Raw genomic sequence first — 19126 nt, 5'->3', positions numbered from 1 at the left:
AATCCACCAATAAATTCTTTGAATCTATGTATGATTCATGTTACATAGATATATTTTCTATATGACTTATTCATATAAAGAATAAACTTTCTTATCTCCCATACAGAAGAGTACCATCCCAAGTCAAAGTGAACTGCTTATTTTAGCAGTTTATAAACAGTTATTAGGCAGTCTGGCAATTTTTTGGCAGTTTTTAGGCAGTTCTTAACAGTCTTAGTCTTAGCATTCCTTAAAACTGCTTACAGACTGGTTAAAAAACTGCTAAGAATTTGTGTAAGCAGTTCAGTATTGAACAAACTTAAGCAGTCAAACAAGCAGTTTCTCAAAACTGCTAAAAGTGCAACTAATTCATTTCGACTTCTTATAAGAAGTAATTCAACACTTTTTCACTCTTGGTGGTCCTAACTTTCACTAGCCTTCATTACTGCCCATGTGTTACTGTTAATGCTTCCTGATGATAACGTCACAAATAATTGGGGGCCAGGCAGGAGTTTCCCACTTATACAGAAAATAAAATTAGAAAGAAAAAAATATATACTAAAAATCTTACTAGAAATGATACAATAGTTTATAATAAATTGAGGCTTCATATTATAAAAAGCATGAGCATATGAGCTTCTAATCTTTATCCCATCAACTTGCAAATCCAGTCCTCTAGTTACATTAACAACCTGCTGTGTCCCCCTTGGTTGCTTGAAACTAAAGGGTTGTATCCAATGAGGAAAGCCAGTCAAGATTTGTGCGCCTTTTCCACATCAGTTCAAAATTACAAATTGTGAAGATGTTTGTGATGGTCTGGAATATTATATATATTTATACCCATACAGTGAAGAAGTAAAATATATGCTTTGGAAAATACAATTATCTGTGATCACCACATCCAGGATTGGATGTGAACATAATATTTAGTGACAAGTGTATCTGAATTAAATTCCATGAGATGGGAATCATTATTTTAAAAATATCTGATCATACATGCATTCAGCAACAATGGAATTGAGTGATATAGGAAAATTTTTAAAAGATTTGTTGGCAGTAAAGTATTATGCTTCAGAAAATATTGACCTAACTAGTAAACACCATTAATTTCATTGTATTATAGAGATTGCATGTATCTATTGCTATGTATACATGTGTATATATCTGATGCATGTAGGTCCATTAGAAGCCAGCTAGGACCCAGTCCCAAACAAATCCTTTTAAAATTACCCCAAAATCAAGATGAAAATTCACTGACAAGCACAGTGTAGTTCATCAGAAATCTAAATTTTTGTATTGTAATACTTAATTTATTAAATGAGATGTGAATATTAAAAATTAGGATAAACTTTCAATCTATTTTTAGAGTCTTTACTTTGCAGTAGAATGTATATAAGCTTATTCAGGATATAACTTTGGGCAATACAGCCCATCAGTTTACAAAAATAACCTATATTAATAACATACATTACAAAATTTAAGACTCTCAGTGAGCCTAAATTGGGGGGGTGAAAGTTGCAACTTGTACAAGATGTCAATATTTCTCCATTTGTCAACTTTTTGAATCTAAAATTCTAATTGAAATGGTATAGGATTTAATTTGTACTAAAAATTGTCAATTAAATCTTGGTAAAAAAATTAGATCAACATGCAGTTCTTAGTTAATGTAGATACCCAGGTATTATAATAGCAATATCCAATCAAGGAAATTGTCTTGTATGGAGCAGAGTGAGCTGTTGAGTTACTTGATATACCTGCAGTCAAACCTAAATGTTAACTCGAACTTGATAGGACCAAATTAAAATCAAACCTAAAAGTATCCAAAGATTTGAGATAACTAAATGTAAAAAACATTAAGAACATGGTTGGGACAGACAACTTGCTTTGACATATCCCTGGTATTCAAGATATTGGTGTTCGAGATATTGAAGATCAACTGTATTAGACATCTAGACACTGTTTCTTCTCCTTATTTCAATTTACTTTCACTTATTTTTCTTCTTACTCATCAATTATTTCAGTAACAGGTTAATTAGAGTTGTTGGGTTAAGCAGTCAATAATATATTTTTTTTAATAACTTAACTTTTGATACAGAATTATAAGGCTTAATCCATGTGCGACATTATGTGTTAGCTAAAGGACACACAAATCTTTCCTTATACATGTTATAGATGGACTTTTCTTTGAAATCATTTTTATATCTATGAAATCATCTGATAAGTATGAAATTTGCTTTTATTTCAGTAGAATAAATTTCGTCAACAACCCTAAGCCTCTTACCAATGAAAATGACAGTGAATGTCACATAAATCACATTGTCTTGCCCCATGTATTGGTATAATTTCACCATGATATTAATTATTGACCATTTAATCATGTTTAATAATCTGCACTATATAACTGCCTTTAGAAATATATTTTTATAGGTAGGCCCCCTACATTACATGTACTGTCAGTAGGAGCAGTCAATTGACCATATGTCTAAAATCATGTCTGATTTGTACATCATCGTAATAGCCCACCCAGCTACTGAATAATCAGATAATTATATAGCTATGCAAGACCGCCCAGGTTTTCCACTTATATAACATTTCAGCATGTAGCTTTCATTGCGTTTTATTTAGCTGATCAGGCAAAAAAAAAAAAAAAAAAATAACAAAACACAGAGAACGATTTCGCAAGTATCATATTATAAGTAAAAAACGTACTAAATAATTGTCATTATTCTAAATAAAAAAAAAAAAAGGTACCAGAAAAAAATACTTTGGATTCCGATTTAAGATTTCTCTGTGTTGTTCATGTTTTAGTCAACACTTGGTCCAAGTCAGAAGAGCGCTTTATGAACAGAATAGAAACATCACCTGTCGGCTATCCCTATCGTAGAAGTCTATTGTAACAAGGATTAATTCATGCAAGTTTTAAATCAATCTATTTGATTTAGCATGTGTGAATTACTCCACTAACATCACCAGTTGACCTGTCCATTCTGCTGTCATTACAGACAAGCAACTTTGTTTACATGTAACTGATGTAAGTTATTGGCATGCTATAAAATTTCCTGGCAAGTTGAATGGGGACCTATATAACTTTATTTAGGCCTGTATATACCTGAATGGAACATGACAAAAAATATTTGGTTTATTTTTGACACATGTATGTACAATTTGTTGATAATATAGTACATTAGGTTGTGAGCATTTTAAATTAAACTGTAAAACACTTTGTTTATTGTACAGTTGCATGATTGACTCTGATCAGTATTTTATGAGGTGAATATTAGGGGAGGGGTGTAATTTATATTAGGTTTCTGTCATACCCGAGGCAAGTTTAATAGATGATCAAGATCCAGAAATTGATGGTGGATCCAAAGGGAATGGGATTCAAGATTTTGAAGATATTTATTGATTATTTATTTTAAATGTAACGTCAAATATCAAGACTTTAAATCAATATGAATATTTTTAATGAGTGACTGGGATCCAAAATATTGGTAGGTGGATCTTGGGATAATTTCTTTTTCTGTAATAATTATGTCTAATTGACTTCAAAGTCATGTGTGAACAAGATCCAAACTTATGAATGGTGGATCCAAGGGGAGTGGACATTAAAAATTTTAAATATATGTGGTAGATCAAAGGATTTTTATATTTTATTTCAGGGTATATAACTGTTTAGGTTTAGATATAAAACATTTAGCTTACTAGAATGGATGACCATGATCCAAACTTATGAGTGGTGGATGTAAGGGGAGTGGGGATGAAAATTTGCCAACAGCTAGAAATGATTTAAAAGAGTTAACTATTTTCTTGACTATTTCATATGAAACTTTTTTAAACACGTTCCCATAAAATTAAGGAATAGATACACAAATAAATGAAAATATATATTTGTAATAACTATTAACTATTATAGAAAGACAAAGAAGAAAATGATGCATTTAAAAAGACAGTCTTTAGGAATTATCTTAGAGAAAATAAATATTGATATATGGGTTTTTTAACCCCTTGATGAAGAAATGTTGGGGAAAAAACCCCACATTACAATATAAGCAACACATGGGTTAAAAAACCCCACACTGAATTGTATGGGTAAATTTTCCCCATGGGGAAAATTTTAAACCCCATGGGGTTTTTGTGGGGTTTTTTTATGGGGTAATTTTAAGTACATGTTTCCCCATGGGATTTTTATCTTTGCCACTTAATATCTCAAAAACTAGCTAAAAATGTTGGATTTTTTATTTCATAAATCAATTTAAATATAAAAACCCCACCATTTAAAAAAAATCCTAAGATAATAGCTTTAAAGGAAAAGGGTGCGCAAGTTCGGAAAAATGTCCATTCCGAAGTTGTCCGTCCCACTGTTATTATTGAATCAAATATTAAAAAAAAATATTTTTTTGAATTAATGTTTGGTCAAATGTTAACCAAAAACTTTATTAAAGTAATATATCAAATATTGTATAATAAGAAATTAGAGAGACAACACCGCGGGCGTTTAGATTTTCTCAGCAGGCTTGCTCTACGAAGTATGCAAAATTTAAAACGAATTAAAACTCCAAACTGTGCTTTTTTAATTATTTTGGTTTGGTAAAACATCAACTACATGGTCTGTAAAAGTAATATATCTAACAAAATACAAATTAATTCGATGACCTAGTAATTTGAATCTGAATTCCAATTCACTGATCTTACATTGTTTAACTTAACAGTATTTTTACATCTAGTAAATAAACTAATTCTCATTAATTATTTTCACTTCCTTATAAGACATGTATACTAAGTTTTATGTATCTTTGAAAAAGATTGTGTATTGGGGAACTGAGTCTGGGCCCTGGTAGGGCGTTGTGTTTGACACAATAAGAACAGTTCTCCAAATACAATCTCATCCTTAGTATTACTAGTAATTCCTATGGTTTTCTTTGGTTTTAATTAAGTTTTAATGTACATATTATGTGCTATTGTTTAGTTCAATCTTTTATAAAATGCTATTGACCAAATAACCTAGCTTTATGCATTTTACAAAGTTTTGGTGTTCTTTGTGTATGTATTCCTTTATAGTTTCCATATTTTTTAAAGCTCTGATTCCAACTTTTCCAACTCATTTTTACAAATTTTCTTTATTTTTCTCATTCATTTCTAAAAAGATTAAATGTTTAAGTGGAAATTAACAATATTTTTATTTTTCCCCATATGATATCCAAAATATGTTTGTTTGGCTTTTCTTTAGAGGTTAATTTTCCATTTTCTTTCTTTCTTTCTTTCTTTTTTTTAATTAAAATATTTATTTTGCAAATTCAAAATGATGGCTCTTACGTGTATTTGGGGTGGCCTCTACGTGGCAAAATCTGGGCAACGTTTATAAAAACTTTGTTACACTCTGAAGAGCCTCACGGCGAAAGCGCTTAGTGTAATAATTAAATGTGAACTTGTTTGTTTATCTCGGATTTTATTTTAATTTATAACCTACCTATACCGTGGACTTTTACTACAATTTCACTATATATATATATATATATATATATATATATATATATATATATATATATATATATATATATATATATATATATATATATATATATATATATATATTACACTGCAAAGACAGATTTCCGAAATAAATAATCTGTCAAAATGTTAGAAATAAATAGTCCGTTTCAAATACCTAGAAAATAAATAATATGCACTCATGCATGTCCTCAAAAATTTTGAAAATGAGTTATTTGCCAATGCCGGGTGCTACTCCCCCCCCCCCCCCCCCCCCCCCCGCCTTTTTTTTTTTTTTTTTTTTTTTTTTTTTTTGCTTCATTGTCAAACACAAACTTTTTTCATTGAAGGTCTAGAAGAAAAGCTGACTGCACATGAAATTCTGTTTATCTGCTGATTAAAACTGGTTCTTTGGTGTAGACTTACTGTTTAAGACAGTAAATTGTCGATACAAGTGTTAATGTAGGCTTATCTGGACTAACGGGATTAGATACGGTTCATTATACACAGCGTAAGTTTTTACCTGTGCACGTGTGATGACAATACTTGATCGAAATTTTCAAATGTTTTAGAGTAAATAACGATAGTATAGAAAGACGTCAGTCTAGATAACGAGACCATGGCAAGAAATGTACAGTGTTTCTTTAAAAAAAAAAAACACTTGGATGAGCTTGCACGGGCTAAGCATTTTTTAAAAAGATTAAACTGGGCTTTATGTGTAAATTCCAGATAACATATTTTACCTGCAGGTTTCAGTGAATAAAGCAAATGAAATGAGAAAATGCTTAAAATAAAAATATATATCCAGATTTGTTCTTGATTACATGTATTTAAATGAAAATTCCATTCGAAAATTCTGCGATCGAACAGTATGTTATATTGGCGATAACATCTTGGGTTGGTCAGAAGAGTGTAAACCAACACATATTATTTATATATACATCGTCTTTATTTATTTTTCTTGTGATCGAAAAGTGTTTACATTTTAACATGTCCGTTTCAAATTGACAAGTTAGTTTGTAATTTTTAGAAAAAATTTTGTTGCTAAATCTGTAATCATTTCTCCCTTAAACTAACACTTACACGATTTAAAAATGATTTTAGAGGATTGATTTAAAAAGCACAGAATCCTGATACATTATTAAAATGTGTCTTGGTTTCGGAGAACGTTCATAGAAACAAGAATAGGGTAGATAAAAGCTATAGAAATAAACGATAAAGTATTGAATTCACTTTTATTTATTACAAATTGTACAAGAAAATATTGCTATGCTGCATTTAATATGAAAATTTAAAAAAAAATGTTAGTCAAGCACATCCCGATCGTGTATAGCGAAATAAGGAATCGCCTCACACTCTGTCGAGTTGTTTTTAAGTCGTAACTAGTTTTGAGTAGTTTCCTTATATTAATAGATGTAAGTCCAGATGCATGGTACTTAATAATAAAACTTTGATTGATTAATTGATTGTTTGTATGTTGTTTAACGTCCCATTCGAGAATGTTTCACTCATATAGAGACGTCACCATATACCGGTGAAGGGCTTCAAATTTTGACCTTTACTCGGCACTCAGGGCCATTGAGCAGGGAGGGATCTTTACTACTGCCGTGACACGGGGCCTCGGTTTTTAAGATCTCATCCGAAGGACCCGCAACTTTCACTTCAAAGTGCCGAGCGCATGGCAAAGGAACAGTTGCTACCCATTTTTTATCGACTTAGGTCAGTCGCAGCCGAGATTCGAACTCACGACCTCCCGATCACGGAGCGAGCGCTCTACCGATTGAGCTACCGTGAACGGTTCATAAAACTTTGAATCTCTAGGGTTAATTTACGTCCTTCTTTAACGGGCGCTGCGTCGAAAGAAATAAAAGAAAATGACTTACTGTATTTGGTTATTGCAAGATTCGGAATGCTTTCGTGGCGAGGCTTGCATAATTATTTCAAAAATTATTCATGAACGGTACGGTTCGTTTTGTGAACGTTCGCTTTGTGCACGGTACGCTACGCTTCATGCACGGAACGGTTCGTTTTGTGCACGGTACGGTACGCTTCTTGCACGGAATGGTTCGTTTCGTTTTTGAGGTGTAGTAGCACGTTTTAGGGTCTGTAACAGGTTAGCATCGTTAAGAAGTTGACTTTGTATTAAGGTGAATTTGCTTTATTAAATAAAGTTTTTTTTTCTAGTTTACTTCATGAAATTAAAGTTCCTCAGGGCAAACAAATTTACTTATAAATCTCATTAAGGCTTTATTGCTATAGCAACCAAAAATGATATCACTTTTCTCTTTTCGCATAAAGTACTCGGATCTTTCTCTATTACTTTGTTACATTCAAATTTATATATGTTTTTATCTTTTATTATATATTATACAAATTGACCTTTCCATAACATTATTTACAGTGATGAATTATCATACGTAAATAGCAAAGGGAATAGCTTCTTTCAATAGAATACAAAAAATAGAACCCTTCCCAGCACCAGAACACTTGACCAAGTGGTCCAGAATTTCAAAAATTTGGAAAAAATATCCTTCCTTATTATAATTATGTACTTTTTTGCCTCCAAGATGGCCCAGGGGCCATGAAATTTAAAATTTCGGAAGAGGCACGATTTTGTCACCATAACTATACACTTAGTTTTGTGTTAAATTCATTACTGTGAAAGAAGCATACTTGCTTTTCGTAATCATGCACGTAGTTTGTTTGCATAATACCAAGGAGCAGAGAAGATTTTCAAGAAATATTTCCGTTTCTAATTTGTTTTCTCTGTGATAACTCCTTGAAAGTTAGTTGACTTGATTTCTTGATCATTCTACAAGAATGTAAATTTCGAAAGCGAAAGGTCCGGAGCTAAGGAGGCCTAATATGCATGTAAATCTCGTGCGGCTGTCTTTGTGTTTGACGACAGTGGGCGGGTCTACTGAAATTGACATGTGAGGCCTCGTGTAATTTAAATCTATTAGTCTACATTTTTAAAATCTAAATTTACAAATTTATTTCACATTGAAATGGAACTATACGGAATCACTGTCTAGTAAGTAGAATATGCCAGAAACATCAACGATAGTTGGAAACGTGGGATAATTTATGCATGATACACATGCATATACAAATTATCCCACGTTTCCAACTATCGTTGATGCCCTCGCATACTCTACTAACGAGACAGTGATTCCTTAAATAATGTATTTTCACTTTACAATCAATAGAGGCCCGTCCTTACACCAGAACTCCTGACCCCGTGGTCATAAATTTCACAATTTTGAAAGAGGCACCCTTGCTTTGGGAGAAGGACCCTTTCTCACCATAATTATGAACTTAGTTTGTGTCCTAAATACCCAGGGGCAATGAAGAAGATTTCAAAGAATTAATGCAAATATTTTCACTATGTAATCAATAGAGCCCCGTCCTCACACAAGAAACCCTAACCCAGGGGTCATGAAATTCATAATTGTGAAAAAAGCACCCTTGCTTATCATAACCATGCACATAGTTTGTTTGCTAAATACCCAGGAGCAGAGAAGAAATTATCAAAGAAATACATGCATTTTCACTCTATAATCAATAGAGTCTGGTCCTAATGCTAGAGCCCCATGACCCTTTTGCCACCACGAATTCACAATTTTTGAAGTGGCACCCTTGCTTATCTTAACCATGCACTAAGTTTATCTGCTTAATATACAAGGGGAGAGAAAAAGATTTGCAAGGAATTTATGTTTTTTCACAGTTTGACCATTAGAGCTTCATCCTAACTCCAGAACCTTTGATCTTGGGACCATGAATTTTGGTGGAGGACAATGCTCATTACAATCATGTCAACAGTTTGACTGCTTGATGCCCGGTAGTAGAGAGGAATATTTTAAAGATAGCAATAATTTTTATGCTTTTACCCCCACCTCTCAGGCCACTACAGGAACCAAGAAATTAAATTTTTGTTTCCCTTTTTTCATAGATACTATCTGCCAAAATGGTTGAAATTGGTTTAGCAGTTTCAGAGAAGTAGTAGAAAATGTTCAAATGTTAATGCACGACGCACCTCGCACGACAAACGACGAAAGACAAAAACATATAGAAATAGGTCACCCGAGTGACCCAGATGACCTAAAAAATAACCTTAGAAATCAAATACTTGATTATCTACAGCTTAAACGTATACAAATCATCTAGAATTTACAATCTTGATTGATAAAACCCAGACGTATTTGATCCGTACTCGCACTTCCTAACCTACCTTTAGAGAATAAGGTAACTCTTTTTGTAACTTTTCCTCCAAATATCCAAATTTGGAGGAACCTAGTTCTTGCACCAATGTGTTCTTTTTGCGTTCACAAGTTTTGTAGATATCCTTAACACTTCGGATTTTAAACCGATTTATGGCTGAAAAATTAATTTTAACTTTTGAAAGCATGACTTGATTACAACAACTCAAATGTAGAATTGGATATCGAAACTCTGCTTTGTAGTGACAAGGTGATTTCCATTTCAGTAGTACAATACAAAACCTGAACTTGCTGATAAGCAACTGGTACAATGTTACGAAATAAAGGGTAGAGTATCAACAATTAATGTGCTATGACCTGTACAAGTGTGTTGTCTACATGGAGAGCTTTATTGATTTAAATTTTGTATTATTAGCGTGTAAATCACACAAACTTGTCACGTAGGCATATTTCATGAAGCAAGCACTTCACAGGCCCGAAGGAAGCAATTTCAGTTCGGAAGAGGGGGGAGAAAACAAAACATTTTCAGTTTTGAGGGGGACACTACAAAGGAAAATAACCTTGACAAGCAAAAGGAAAAAAAGGACATTAGACGTACTGATTGAGGGAACACATCCATAAAGTAGGTTTGTTTTTAGGTCACCTGAGTCATTCAGGTGAACTATTGCTATCTGTTTTTGTACGCTGTCGTTCGTCGTGCGTCTTTGTTCGTCGTTTATCGTTCGTCGTGCTTTAACATTTCGTAATTTTACCTTCTTCTATGGAACCACTGAACAAATTTCATCCAATTTTAGCAGATAGTATTCATGGGTGAAGGGGAACAAAAATTGTAAATTTGATGGTCCCTGCATAGAATTATATACATTTTAATAAAAATAGATATGTTGATATACTTATATTTGTTATCACATGAAAAATGTAGCAGATATTAAACAATTGATTTTTATTTAAAGTATACATGTGTGTTTTTTTTATTTCAGAGAAAAAGATGAAGATGATTATTTCAAGTATCACTTTTCAAACCCATTTAAAATTCTTCTTAACTGGTCAGACACAACATCACATAATGGTCAACCTCTGATGTAGAGAAATCATGGAAACATCAAGCCTAGCTGTTTCTATTGTCTACTAAATTGTTATTTAACAGCTATTTTCTACATTTTGTTTATCTCTAAATACACATTTTGGATGATGTTTAGATGTAGATTCTTGCTTGATTAATAATTTGAAGAAAAAAAAAACTGTTTTTCAAAGTAACGATAAAATTATACATACACACATGAATATGTGTATGTTTTCTGATTGTAAGACTATACATCAATGGTTTTATTTTTAATGGGGTGTTAATTTATGGTCAGTCTAAATAGTTATAAATTTCTTTAACCTGATAAAATTTATATATAAAGATATGCATCTGGAAACAAGCAAAATTCAAATGGAGGAAATTAACATTAGCTTATCAAATTTCAAACCTGCTTAATTAATATCTACCTACCTATGTATGAAAAAGTAATAATTTATTATTTATTTATTATTTTTTGATTGAAAAAGTATCATTAGAGTTTTTATCCATTTTCTTTTTTCCATTTTTTATCTAGTATTTGAAAATGTTGTTTACTGAAATAAGGTCAGTGAAAAGTTGAATAGCTAATTTTCTTTAAATTTTGAGTTATCTGCCCTTCGTAAAGGATCATAGAGAAACAATGATAATTCAATTAATTTAGTTTTATTTTATTTATTATCTTTAATAATATATAGTAATCATTCAGTTTGACTTATTTATTAGTGAGAAAAATGTTTGAAAAAGAAACTTTATAAAATAACCAGTGTCTAGTAACATTTTTAACAAAATATTATTTGGCAAAATGCCAATTTTCGAAGTTAAAAATACCGAAAACGAAATAAATCCCCACTCTACTTTTCATAAAAGTTAACTATTATTATTATGGTGTTTTTAAAATTTCAGGTGATTTTTTCTTGAATCGCCTGCATTTCTTGAGAGACTTCTTGAAATATAGAGTAAAAATGACCATTTTCAAAATGTAAGAATTTGGTCATCTTTGAGCCATCAATTGAAGAATTTGCAGTGACTTGTAGAATTTTTTTTTTATTGTGTTATATAGTGCTTCATTTGTTCTATTCATAGAATGTATGGGTTATCTCAAAATAATAAAGATGATTAAACCACATGATATCAAGTATATAGCATTTTTATGCTTGAATTAAGAGTAAATGGGGCAAAAATCTATATTAGCCCGTTACCGTGGCAACCAAGGCAGTAACCTTAATTTTGAATGTTGATTATGTCACAATGTATGGGCATTAATCACCTGAAAAAGTTTCATGAAAATCGCTCATGGTGTGTGCCACAGCCCTACAGTAAATTTTTGGTCCTTACAGAGAACTGATGTTAACAAGCTTATTTTCACATAAAGAAAATAAATGTGGCAATGTTGCTAATCGAACCCGGTACCTTCACCTTCAGAGTCAGGTACTCATCTCACTATGCTATCGAAGCTGTTGAATGTCAGCGGATTTAAATAATTTCAGTACACTTTTTTCGCCTTACTTTCTCTCTATATATAAATAAATGCTATTGAAATGTTAAATGTATATTTACAGTGTATCTTATAAATATTCTTTATTATATATTAACAAACAATAATTACAAGCATTTAAAAAGATGGGGCCTCAGCTCCATTACTTTTTAGAAATGGAGCGCTACTCGTACATTAACCCTTACGGAATAACAAATTGATTGATAAAATCCAGACGTATTTGTTCCGTACTCACACTTCCTTACCTACCTTTAGCGAATAAGGTAACTCTTTTTGTAACTTTTCCTCCAAATATCCCAAATTGGAGGAACCTAGGTCTTGCACCAATGTGATCTTTTTGCGTTCGCAAGTTTTGTAGATATCCTTAACACTTCGGATTTTAAACCGATTAAAGGCTGAAAAATTTATTTTGACTTTTGAAAGCATGACTTGATCACAACAAATCAAATAGAGAATTGGATATTAAGACTCTGTTCTGTACTGAGAAGGTGATTTGTTTTTATATAGTACGATACAAAATCTGAACTTGCTGATAAGCGAATGGTACGATGTCACGTAAGAAAGGGTAGAGGTATCTACAATTAATGTGTTATGATTTGTACAAGTGTCTTGTCAACATGAAAAGCGTTATTTACGGAATGATTTTAAGTTTTGTGAGTGTTGTTGGTGTGTTAATCACACAGATTTGTCACGCAGGCATACTTTTCAATACTGAACTGATTTCTGCTTTTCTCCTATATTCCTGTATATTTCATCTTCACAATATCAAGATTTTGTGATATCATTCCTCTACAAAAACGAGGAACTGTGCGATATCATAAATTAATGCATTTTTCATTCACTAGACTGTCTTATCATTATTCAATGCATTGCTTTAAGCTCAATCCATGTAATTAAGGATATTTCAGCCCTTCTCTCCATTCCATAAATTTGGAATGGAGAAAAGGGCTGAAATATCCTTAATTACATGGACTGAGCTTAAAGCAATGCATTGGATAATGATACAGACAGTCTAGTGAATGATATGTTTGGGAATGGAAAGGAAAATGCAGATTGGAACTTTGATTTGAACAAACACAGATAATAAAGCAGATGCTGAAGCTAATCGCTGATTGCATGTGTAATGGATAATTTTTGTAATGTATAACCAGAAGTAGAACTCTTCTATGATTACAAATGATATTTACCAGCCAACGCTTCCTTATTCAATGGTTTCGATCCAGAATTTCTGAATTTCTAACACTAAATGAAAACAACGCTTTAAGTTTAACAAGTTTGTTACCAGGTTCAGGGAGCTCGTGAATTTTTTTTTTAGCTCATCTGAGCCGAAAGCTAAAGTGGGCTTTTCTGATCACCTTTTGCCTGTAGTCAGTCTGTCTGTCCGTCTGTATGTCCGTCCGTCTGTAAACTTTTCACATTTTCGACTTCTTCTGCAGAACCACTGGGCCAATTTCAATTAAACTTGCCACAAAGCATTCTTGGGGATTTAGATTTCTTCAAATGTTGGGTCAAGCCCTCTTCCAAGGGGAGATAATTAAGAAACCTTCATTACATAGTGTAGATTTCAGTTTGTTCAAATCATGACCCCCAAGGGTAGGGTGGGGCCACAATGGGGGATCAAAGTTTTACATTGGAATATATTGGAAAATTCTTTAAGAATCTTCATCTCAAAAACAACAAATCCACAATAAATCATATTGATATATGGAATCCTCCTCAGGTAGTTTAGATTCAAGTTTGTTCAAATCATGACCCCCCGAGGGTAGAGTGGGGCCACAATCGGGGATCAAAGTTTTACATAGGAATACTGTATATAGGAAAAATCTTTAAAAGTCTTCTTCTCAAGAACGACAAAGCCACAATTAGTAATATTGATATGGAATCATCCTCAAGTAGTGTAGATTCAATTTTGTTCAAATCATGACCCCTGAGGGTAGGGTGGGGCCACAATGGGGGATCAATTTTTTACATAGGAATATATAGAAAAAAATCTTCTCAAGAACAACAAAGCCACAATTAGTCATATTGATATGGAATCATCCTCAGGTAGTGTAGATTCAAGTTTGTTCAAAGCATGCCCCCTCCCCGAGGGTAGGTTGGGGCCACAATGAGGAATCAAAGTTTTACGAAGGAATATATAGAAAAAAAATCTTCTTCTCAAGAACAACAAAGCCACGATTAGTCATATTGATATGGAATTATCCTCAGGTAGTTTAGATTCAAGTTTGTTCAAATCATGACACCCGGGGGTAGGGTGAGGCCACAATGGGGGAACAAAGTTTTGCATAGGAATATATAGAAAAAAAATCTTTAAAAATATTCTTTTCCAGAACAACAAAGCCACAATTAGTCATATTGATATGGAATCATCCTCAGGTAGTGTTGATTCAAGTTTTTTCAAATCATGACCCCCGGGGGTAGGGTGGGGCTACAATAGGGGATCAAAGTTTTACATAGGAATATATAGGAAAAATCTTTAAAAATCTTTTCAATAACAGGAAAGCCATGATTAGTCATATTGATATGGAAGCATCCCCAAGTATTGTAGATTCAAGTTTGTTCAAGGCATCCTCCAGTAGTAGGGTGGGGCCATAATGGGGGATCAAAGTTTTACAAAAGAACATATACAGGAAATATCTTTATAAATCTTCTTCTCAAGAACAACAAATCCATGATTAGTTATATTGATATGGAAGCAACCTCAGGTAGTTTGTTCAAATCATGACCCCCCCCCCCCCCCCCCCCCCACAGGGTAGGGTGTCAGACATCTTTAAGAATCCGTTTTTAAGAACAGCAAAACCATGGTTAGTTATATGAATATAGAAGCATCCTCAGAAAGTTTAGATTCAATTTCATTCAAAACATGGCACCTGGAGGTAGGGTATGCATATATGAATATATAGGAGAAGAAATCTGCTGACGAAGAACAGCAGGGCCATTACGTAAATCTGAAAATTTTTAGTGTAGATAAATTTTTAGCAAATTTGCGCGTGCATTGCATTCGCAAAAATATTTTTCTTAAAAATAAATCAACATGTACAGAATTTTTTTTTTCTGAAAGTTGGTGTCTATTTTTAACTCAGTGAATAGGCGTCGGTAAGCACTGGTCATTTTTAAAAAGAAACCTGTGTTTATACTACTGTAACTACAAGCTAATTACCCGTGCGTGTAAATTGCCCTCATTATATGCAATATCATCCGATGGTTTGACAAGCACTGAGACGGTATGTCCCTTTTTAATTCTTTTGGCAAGAAAGAGAGACCATACACAACCTCTAAAAGGTTTGTTTTAATTAATTTAGAAGTTATTTTCAGTGCAAATCCTTTTGTATTTTTACTTTCAAAATTGTTTCGGAGCGATTCTGCAATTTCTTGCCACGTTGTGAGTATATTGGTGGTATTCCAACTGTGCATACTAATTTGAAACATAAACTGATATGAAAATCTTAAGTGATTTTTATTTTTAGCGCCAGTGACAATTCGCAAAATTTTAAAGCGTAAAAATTGATCAACAGCTTTTTGACCAAAATTCGCAAAAATAAATCGACGTAAAAATTTCCAGATTTACGGTATTTACTCAGGTGAGCGTTATGCCCATGGGCCTCTTGTTCTCCCTTCCTATTACAAAGTTAATCCTCAAAGTTTGCATAAAAATATACATTTTTTGGTTACCAAAATATAGAGCAATGACCCACTATACCTTAAAAATATACTTTTATGACATACCGGTACCATTCGCATCTTTTCGAGAAATACTTGAAGTCCATTGAGTCAAGGGTCATATCACAAACACGATTTAAATGTCAACCTTCATCAGGATTTGTGTAGTTTAGTGGTTAGCGTGCTAGCCTCGAAAGAAAATGATACTCAGGATTTTTATTGCTAGGGTTCGAACCCCATGAATTCCACATTATTTTTTTTTTTAAATAAAAAATAATTTTGACGAGAAAATTTTCCTCAGAAAAGTTTTGTTTATCATAATTTCATAAATTTCAAAAATGAGAACTTTACTCTAAATACAAAATCCACTAATTGAACATGATTTTTGTATATCTGAAGCTATAGGCTTTCTGCACGCTATGTTCGCCCATCTCCTTTTTAGATATAACTAAAACAGTGTAAATTTTTAGCCTAAAGTGGGCTATTTTTCCCCAGGACTTTCACAATGTATTGCTATATTTGCCCAATATGATGATAGAATTCATGACGGTTAATTTAATACATTATTTAAGATCAGCATAAAACATCTCACTGCACAAAATAACTCTGTTTGCAGGCTGCATGTAAAAATAGGAATCCAAACTTAACAATACTGTAAATTTTTAGAAAGAGAATAGTTGTATTTATGTGCAACATAAAGTAATTTATACCATCTATCAATTCATTGTATTGTATTCTTTCCGGATATCTATCGATTCATTGTATTGTTATGTATTCTTTCCGGATATTTTAATGCCACACTCAACCTGGGTTTATATCGGTAACTTGATCTTATCACGTGACCATTGTTTTGTCTGAAAAATGTTTTGACCCACCGTTCAGCAAAATTATTTCCACTTTTGTGCATTATTCTGTTTCATGGATACGGTTTATAGACACTGTAAGTAATTTATGCGAACAATAACATGATGTTCCTAGTTAGAAAGGCTTGAATTTAATCGTCGCACTTTGTGGTATCTGTGACTGTACATCATGCGGTGATGCTGACTGGCTGAGGATAGAATGACATTAAAAGTCCTTATTCTGGGGCATTCATTTATACGCAGATTGGAGAACTTTGTATCGATTAGTTCTGACCATCGGGTGACGCCGAATTTAAATCTTAATTCAGAGGAGCTACAGATTTTCTAATTAGGTTATGGGGGAACGTCACTGGCTCAAATTCGCGCGCAAGGCACTCGTTATGTAAGAGACTTGCGTCCAAATGTTGTTTTGTTACAAGCTGTATCAAACGATTTGTGTCGGAGAAACACATCAGTGGAAGACATTTTTCATGAATTTGCGGACTTTGTAATTTATCTCCGTGATGCGGAAGATGTGAAAAAAGTAGTGGTGCTTCAGACATTGCATAGAATTCCCCCGACAAGATGTATCAGGTTTCATGTGGACACAGAGTGGTTTAACAAGAGAGTTGATGAATTAAATAGACGCATGTCCAATTACTTGCAGAATGTAGAGGGAGCAGCATTCTTTCGCCTATCAGGTTTCTGGTGTCCAAATAATCAGAGGACAGTATTTCTGGCTGATGGGGTCCATTTGAATAATGGAAATAAGAAATATTATAATAATTTGAGAGCTGTTATTGTTTCCTTGATAAAGTCTATCAATAATGGTGGGTACATGTTTGTGCAGCATTTATATTTAGTCTAATGATACATTTTACAACTTTTATCTATTTATTTTGAAAATCCACATATGCAGTGGTGATTTAATGCAATCTAATATAATGATACATATAGCCATATAATTATTATATCATTTAATTTATACATTTATGACACCCCCGTAAAGTTGGGGTTGTTTATTTGGATCTTGTGTATTATTTATTAACAGCTTATTTAAAACTAACCATAAATTTTAATTTTAGCAGGATTTTATACCCCTATATGGTCGGGGTTTAGTTTTAGCAGGATCTTGCACCCCTTTATGGTCGGGGTTTGAATTATAGCAGGTTTTGCACCCCTATATGGTCGGGGTTTACTCAAGCAATATCCTGCACCCCTATATGGTCGGGGTTGAATTTTAGCAGGATCCTGCACCCCTATATGGTCGGGGTTACTTACCCAATATCCTGCACCCCTATATGGTCGGGGTTTAATTTTAGCAGGATTTTGCATATATTAATGGTTGAAGTTTACTTCAGCAATATCCTGCACCCCTATATGGTCGGGGTTTAATTTTAGCAGGATTTTTCACCCGAATATGGTCGGGGTTGAATTCAAACAAGATGTTGCACCCCTATATGGTCGGGGTTTAATTTTAGCAGGATTTTCACCCCTATATGGTCGGGGTTGAATTCAGACAGATGTTGTACCCCTATATGGTTGGGGTTTTTATTTCAAAGGATTTTTCTCCAGGAGCTACATATTGGGTTTGATTAACTGAGTATATTGCATGAAATTAATAAGGTACATACATTCCAATATTGTTGAGATTTCTAGAGATTTCTTATCTATAAAATTGTCAAATATGTAGATATTTTTGGAATTCTGCATGTATAATTACCTCGCATTTATAGAGCATAATTTAATATATAAACAGAAATGCTATAATTTTAGACACAGTTATAATACACTCCACTGCTGTTATTTATTCTTATCCGATGAAGTATCATAATTGCTTATAAATGTAGCTGTAAGGTTAGCTACAATTTTACTACCAATATTGATTGGGTATTAAATGATTTAGATTTTAGAAGTATCCAATGATGTTAAACTTCATGGAGTGTATATTATATAAAGAATTAAGAAACTCTATTGGTGCCTTCATTGGTCTTGTTTAGAGCTCTGAAATATTTTTATTGATAAGGTTAATAGCTCTCAAATAAATATTGTAGATGAATGAAACAACTGGGTCCAAAAGACCGGCCAGGGGTAGGAGGACAAGACCTGTACCTGCCGCTGCAGGATCAGCAGAACAGGCGGCTCAGCAGGAATCAGAAGCTTTACAGCCACACTTGGTAGCAGCCGTAACTGAACAAGTACTGAAGGCGATACGTGAGCAGTCGGCTGAGGATCACTCTGGGGAAAAAAGAGGACGTGAGCGCCAACACAACTCTAGACGAAAGAAACAAAGAAAACAGTCTTCCTCAGGTACTGAATCAGAATCAAGTTCAAATCAATATGAGTCTGACAGTGACTTTGATGAGGCCAACATTTTTTT

The 19126-nt window shown here is 33.2% G+C and overlaps 1 protein-coding gene across 3 annotated transcripts in view; it reads left to right on the top strand.

Moving 5' to 3' along the window:
- The first annotated feature begins 17117 nt into the window (after positions 1-17117).
- Positions 17118-19126, top strand: part of LOC133191123 (uncharacterized) — an 11349-nt gene continuing 9340 nt past the window's right edge. For all 3 annotated transcript variants that reach the window (XR_009721658.1, XM_061326823.1, XM_061326824.1), the window contains exons 1-2: positions 17118-17576; positions 18801-19056. Coding sequence is in view for 2 of the 3 variants with exons in the window: in XM_061326823.1 (XP_061182807.1) it covers positions 17574-17576; positions 18801-19056 (259 nt within the window). In the remaining variant the exon portion in view is untranslated. The remainder of the gene's footprint in view (positions 17577-18800; positions 19057-19126) is intronic.

This window comes from Saccostrea echinata, unplaced genomic scaffold (genome assembly GCF_033153115.1).
Source record: "Saccostrea echinata isolate AGI-Se365-2 ecotype Australia unplaced genomic scaffold, CSIRO_AGI_Sech_v1 ptg000023l, whole genome shotgun sequence".
Classification (NCBI taxonomy): Eukaryota; Metazoa; Mollusca; class Bivalvia; order Ostreida; family Ostreidae; genus Saccostrea; species Saccostrea echinata.
This window is presented reverse-complemented; position numbering and strand designations above follow the sequence as displayed.